The following is a 6,000-nucleotide window of genomic DNA, read 5'->3' as shown; positions in this document are numbered from 1 at the left end:
GCTGCGCTAATCACAGACAGTGAGACATTGCCCTGATCTCTGTAGCCGCACATCGGGCAATATCTCATTGCCTGTGATTGGCGCAGCACTGCGCCGACTTCCTGGCGGGCTCTGCACGTGTTCCATGCGAACACGCCTGAGCTCATCCCTAGTTGCCATAAATCTCTCCCATAGTTTGTAGACGCGATTCTGACTTTTGTGCAAACCAATCAATATATGCTTATTGCGATTTTTTTTTTTTACAAAACATATGTAGAGGAATACATATTGTGGTAATATTGAAGCCTATTGAGATTTCCATACATTGTTGTTAAGTTATTGATCAGTAAGTTAGCGCTGCGCCTTTTTTTTGTTGTTGTTGTTGTTTGGGAATACATAACAGCACTTGGCGGCGGGTATTTTACTGACACCTTTTTTTATTTTACCTCCAGTAGTTTATTGTAAATAGTAGTGTGGCGATTGCCTATTATTCTAAAGATCGGAAACATCAACAGATTTCAGTTGTGCACCAAAAGGCCACCCCCCCCCCCCCCCCCATGGACAATGTGCCTGTCTGCTGAGTGCATCGCCCCATCCCTGCACTGATTGGCAGCACTGGCAGGCAGCAATGATTGGCACTCACTGGCAGCACTGATAAGTGGCACAGATTGGCACTAATAGAAATCACTGATTGGCACTGATAGGCAGCACTGATGGGCCCCGATTGGCACTGATAGGCTGCACTGATTGGCACTAATAGGTAGAACTTAGTGGGCACTGATTGGCAGCATTGATGGGCACTAATAGTACTGATAGATGGCACTCGTGGGCATTGACTGGCAGCACCTATGGGCACTGATTGAAAGCACTGACACTAGTAGGTGGTACTTATTGGAAACACTGGCACTGATACTAGGCAGCACTGATTAGCACTGACAGGTGGCACTGGAAACACTGGCACTGATAGGTGGTACTTATTGGAAACACTAGCACTGATAAGTGGCATTGGTTGGCACTGATATTAGGTGGCACTGATTAGCACTGACAGGTGGCACTGGAAACACTGGCACTGATAGGTGGTACTTATTGGAAACACTGGCACTGATAAGTGGTACTTACTGGAAACACTGGCACTGATAAGTGGCATTGGTTGGCACTGATATTAGGCATTACTGATTATAATCACTGTTTAGCACTGACAGGTGGCACTGGAAACACTGGTACTGATAGGTGGCATTGGTTGGCACTGATATTAGGCAGCACTGATTAGCGCTGACGGGTGGCACTGGAAACACTGGCACTGATAGGTGGTACTTATTGGAAACACTGGCACTGATAGGTGGCATTGGTTGGCACTGATATTAGGCAGCACTGATTAGAATCACTGGCACTGACAGGTGGCACTGGAAACACTGGTACTGATAGGTGGCATTGGTTGGCACTGATATTAGGTGGCACTGGAAACACTGGCACTGATAGGTGGTACTTATTGGAAACACTGGCACTGATAGGTGGCATTGGTTGGCACTGATATTAGGCAGCACTGACGGGTGGCACTGGAAACACTGGCACCGATAGGTGGTACTTATTGGAAACACTGGTACTGATAGGTGGCATTGGTTGGCACTGATATTAGGTGGCACTGATTAGCACTGACAGGTGGCACTTATTGGAAACACTGGCACTGATAAGTGGCATTGGTTGGCACTGATATTAGGCATCACTGATTAGAATCACTGTTTAGCACTGACAGGTGGCACTGGAAACACTGGTACTGATAGGTGGCATTGGTTGGCACTGATATTAGGTGGCACTGATTATCACTGACAGGTGGCACTGGAAACACTGGTACTGATAGGTGGCATTGGTTGGCACTGATATTAGGCAGCACTGGAAACACTGGCACTGATAGGTTGTACTTATTGGAAACACTGGCACTGATAGGTGGCATTGGTTGGCACTGATATTAGGCAGCACTGATTAGCACTGACAGGTGGCACTGGAAACACTGGCACCGATAGGTGGTACTTATTGGAAACACTGGTACTGATAGGTGGTATTGGTTGGCACTGATATTAGGTGGCCCTGATTAGCACTGACAGGTGGCACTTATTGGAAACACTGGCACTGATAAGTGTTACTTACTGGAAACACTGGCACTGATAAGTGGCATTGGTTGGCACTGATATTAGGCATCACTGATTAGAATCACTGTTTAGCACTGACAGGTGGCACTGGAAACACTGGTACTGATAGGTGGCATTGGTTGGCACTGATATTAGGTGGCATTGGAAACACTGGTACTGATAGGTGGTATTGGTTGGCACTGATATTAGGTGGCACTGATTAGCACTGACAGGTGGCACTTATTGGAAACACTGGCACTGATAAGTGTTACTTACTGGAAACACTGGCACTGATAAGTGGCATTGGTTGGCACTGATATTAGGCATCACTGATTAGAATCACTGTTTAGCACTGACAGGTGGCACTGGAAACACTGGTACTGATAGGTGGCATTGGTTGGCACTGATATTAGGTGGCACTGATTATCACTGACAGGTGGCACTGGAAACACTGGTACTGATAGGTGGCATTGGTTGGCACTGATATTAGGTGGCACTGGAAACACTGGCACTGATAGGTGGTACTTATTGGAAACACTGGCACTGATAGGTGGTACTTATTGGAAACACTGGCACTGATAGGTGGCATTGGTTGGCACTGATATTAGGCAGCACTGATTAGCACTGACGGGTGGCACTGGAAACACTGGCACTGATAGGTGGTACTTATTGGAAACACTGGTGCTGATAGGTGGCATTGGTTGGCACTGATATTAGGTGGCACTGACAGGTGGCACTGGACACACTGGCACTGATAGGTGGCATTGGTTGGCACTGATAGGTGGCACTGGACACACTGGCACTGACAAACGGCGCCGATTGGCACTGGCAGAGAAAAGGGATTTTCACACTGAGCCCATATTGACTCTTAGTGAAACTCCTTCATGTAATGTACCTGCAAGCAGAGAGAGAGCAGCTGTCAGAATTCTGCGCTGGGTACAGCCTCGCACAATTGTCAGTTAAAGCGACACAGTGCCAAACTGTAAAAAGTGCCCTGGTCAGGAAGGGGGTAAAACATTCTGGGGGTGAAGTGGTTAAGCCCCATAACCCCTCCCCTGTACAGGGCTCCATGGATAGGTGTGGGGGGGGGGGGGGGTCTCACCTCCGCGGTCCCCTCAGTGCACACCGCTCCCGCACACGCCTGTCCCATCTTCAGTCACTGCGAATACCGCGCACTCATCGCAGCCAATCACCTTCCAGACAAACAAAGTTCCTCTCCAATCACCAACCACCTCGCCTGCCGTCATCAGCCATCCCTGCCATTCATTGGCCGTGACCAGGGACAACAAACGTCACGTGCTGTCCGTATTCCGCTCCCATTGGAGGCCATCTCTCTTACGCGGCACTTTGGGTTTTAACTCTTCTGGCGCCAGCGGGAGTGACATGACAGCCGACCCGCTCCGCCTATCCCGCTCCAACAACCAAGGGGTTAAGGGCTGGTCCCGGCCAATCCTGGGCGGCGGGGAGGCCACCTCCTCCTCCTGCTGCGCTGCGTTTGGTCGGAGGCGGGCTGTCCGTCGCGGGAGACGTGCGAGGCGATTGGTTGGGCGCTGAGAGGCGCTGTGAGGGAGGAAAGATGTCCACCGATGGGAAGAAGCTGGTCCGCTCCCCCAGCGGGCTCCGCATGCTGCCCGAGAACCGGGCGTACAGCAGCCCCTTCTGCCTGGAGGAGCCGCAGTGGGTGCCGGATAAGGAGGTAGGTCGGGGCGTGCGACTCTTCTAGGGACACTGCTACTACATGTCCCAGCCTGACCGAGGCCCTCCCAGAGGACGGGGACCACAGAGACCACCTCACCCTGCAAATTTCTCTCCCCCCTCCCACAGGGGACCCCGCAGGGGAGGGGCTGAACTTTTCTTCATTCTGGGTGGAGCTGGAATTGGGCAAAATAAAATAAACAAAAATCAGAGTTGTGTTGTTAACCATGGGTGTCCCCTTAGGGGAGATCTTCCCTCACTTCCTGTCCTGGAGACACAACAGGAAGTGAGAGGAGAGCCCTCTGCAGTTGGGGGACGCCCTCTGTTAGGGTCCTTGTACATTTCCCACAATGCAATTATCTCCTTTACCACCTCAATACTTCCATTCGCTATATTACCAAAAGTATTGGGACACCTGCCTTTACACACACATGAACTGGGGGAGGGGAGATTATGGTGGGGGGTTGATTTTCAGAGGTTGGGTTTGGCCCCTTAGTTCCGGTGAAGAGAACTCTTAAGGCGTCAGACATACCAAGACATTTTGGAGAATTTCATGCTCCCAACTTTGTGGGAACAGTTTAGGGACGGCCCCTTCCTGTTCCAACATGACTGCGCACCAGTGATGCACAAAGCAAGGTCCATAAAGACATGGATTAGTGAGTTTGGGGTGGAGGAACTTGACTGGCCTGCACAGAGTCCTGACCTCAACCCCCCCATAGAACACCTTTTGGGATGAATTAGAATGGAGACTGTGAGCCAGGCCTTCTCATCCAACTTCAGTGCCTGACCTCACAAATAGTCTTCTGGAAGAATGGCCAAACATTCCCATAGACACACTCCTAAACCTTGTGGACGGCCTTCCCAGAAGAGGTGAAGCTGTTATAGCTGCAAGGGGGAGGGTGGGGGGGCTACTCAATATTGAACCCTACGGACTTAGGCCTCTTTCACACGAGACGAATCCGGGATGATCCGCCCTGTGGCTTTCCGCTCTGTTCAGAGGCGGATCGCTCCGTCCATCCCCCGCTGAGCAGGAAGATGACGGGTCCGTCTCCGCACTCTGCGCAGGGGCAGACCCGTCGGAGCGCCGCTCTCCCCTATGGGGGATGGGATGATGACGGACTGTAGAGTCCATCTTCACCCGATCCGATAACGACTGGAAAAGTAGGTGTTTCCTCCGTCACACTTTTTCGGGTCGAATGTCAGCGGACTTGTCACCGCCGACATCCGACGCTCCATAGAGCTCTATGGAGCTTCCGTTCAGGTCCACCTGAAGAACTGACAGTCAAGGATCGTCCGTGTGAAAGAGGCCTAAGTAAGACTGGGATGGCATTAAATTGTGTGTAAAAAGACAGGTGTCCCAATACTTTTGGTAATAGTGTGTGTGTGTGTGTGTGTGTGTGTGTGTGTGTGTGTGTGTGTGTGTGTGTGTGTGTATATATATATATATATATATACACACACACGGTTCTGGCTAAATGAGAATCACAATTTTTTTATTTTTTTGCTTAGACTAAAAAGATCACAATTCTCGCAGTGTAAAATCTTTCACATTAAACAAAAAAAAATTAGCTAACTTTACTGGTTATTTTAATTATTTTTATTTTTTAATTAATTAAAGTCTTCATTTTTTTCCCCAAAAATTTATTTGAACGACTGCTGCACAAATACAATGTGACATAAAATATTGCAACAACAAACCATTTTATTCTGTAGGGTCTTTTCCCCCCCCATAAAAAAATGTGTGTGTGTGTATATGTATATGTGTGTATGTATATATGTGTATATATATATATATATATATATATATATATATATATATATATATATATATATATATATATATAATGTATATGTATATATATATAATGTATGTATATATTTATTAAAAAAATTATTATTATTTTTGCTAGAAAATTTACTTAGATCCCCCAAATTATTTATAAATAATTTGGGGGATCTAAGTAAAATTTTCTAGCAAAAAAATAAATAAAATGATTTTAACTTGAAACCAACAAATGTCAGAAAAAGGTTTAAGTGGTTAACTACTTCCCTCATTTACACACCAACGTGTATTCCTTTGATATAAAGGACAAAATGTTTATACTTAGTTACCACTGCTAAAGAATGTTGTGATTCTTGGCAGAAAAAAAAAATGGCTTCTTCTTTTTTTTTTTTTTTTTCTCCTTTCTTTTGATGGCTG

At 47.3% G+C, this 6,000-nt stretch overlaps 1 protein-coding gene across 2 annotated transcripts in view; it reads left to right on the top strand.

Moving 5' to 3' along the window:
* Positions 1-3,523: 3,523 nt before the first annotated feature.
* ZFYVE21 (zinc finger FYVE-type containing 21) overlaps positions 3,524-6,000 on the top strand; it is a 59,745-nt gene continuing 57,268 nt past the window's right edge. The window contains exon 1 of one of the 2 annotated variants that reach the window (XM_077467592.1): positions 3,524-3,801. In XM_077467592.1, the coding sequence (XP_077323718.1) occupies positions 3,682-3,801 (120 nt within the window). In that variant the 5' untranslated portion in view covers positions 3,524-3,681. The remainder of the gene's footprint in view (positions 3,802-6,000) is intronic. The other variant, XM_077467593.1, reaches the window with a different exon arrangement.

Source organism: Lithobates pipiens, unplaced genomic scaffold (genome assembly GCF_037356315.1).
Source record: "Lithobates pipiens isolate NorthernLeopardFrog02 unplaced genomic scaffold, aLitPip1_a1.2 Scaffold_57, whole genome shotgun sequence".
In the NCBI taxonomy this organism is placed as follows: domain Eukaryota; kingdom Metazoa; phylum Chordata; class Amphibia; order Anura; family Ranidae; genus Lithobates; species Lithobates pipiens.
This window is presented reverse-complemented; position numbering and strand designations above follow the sequence as displayed.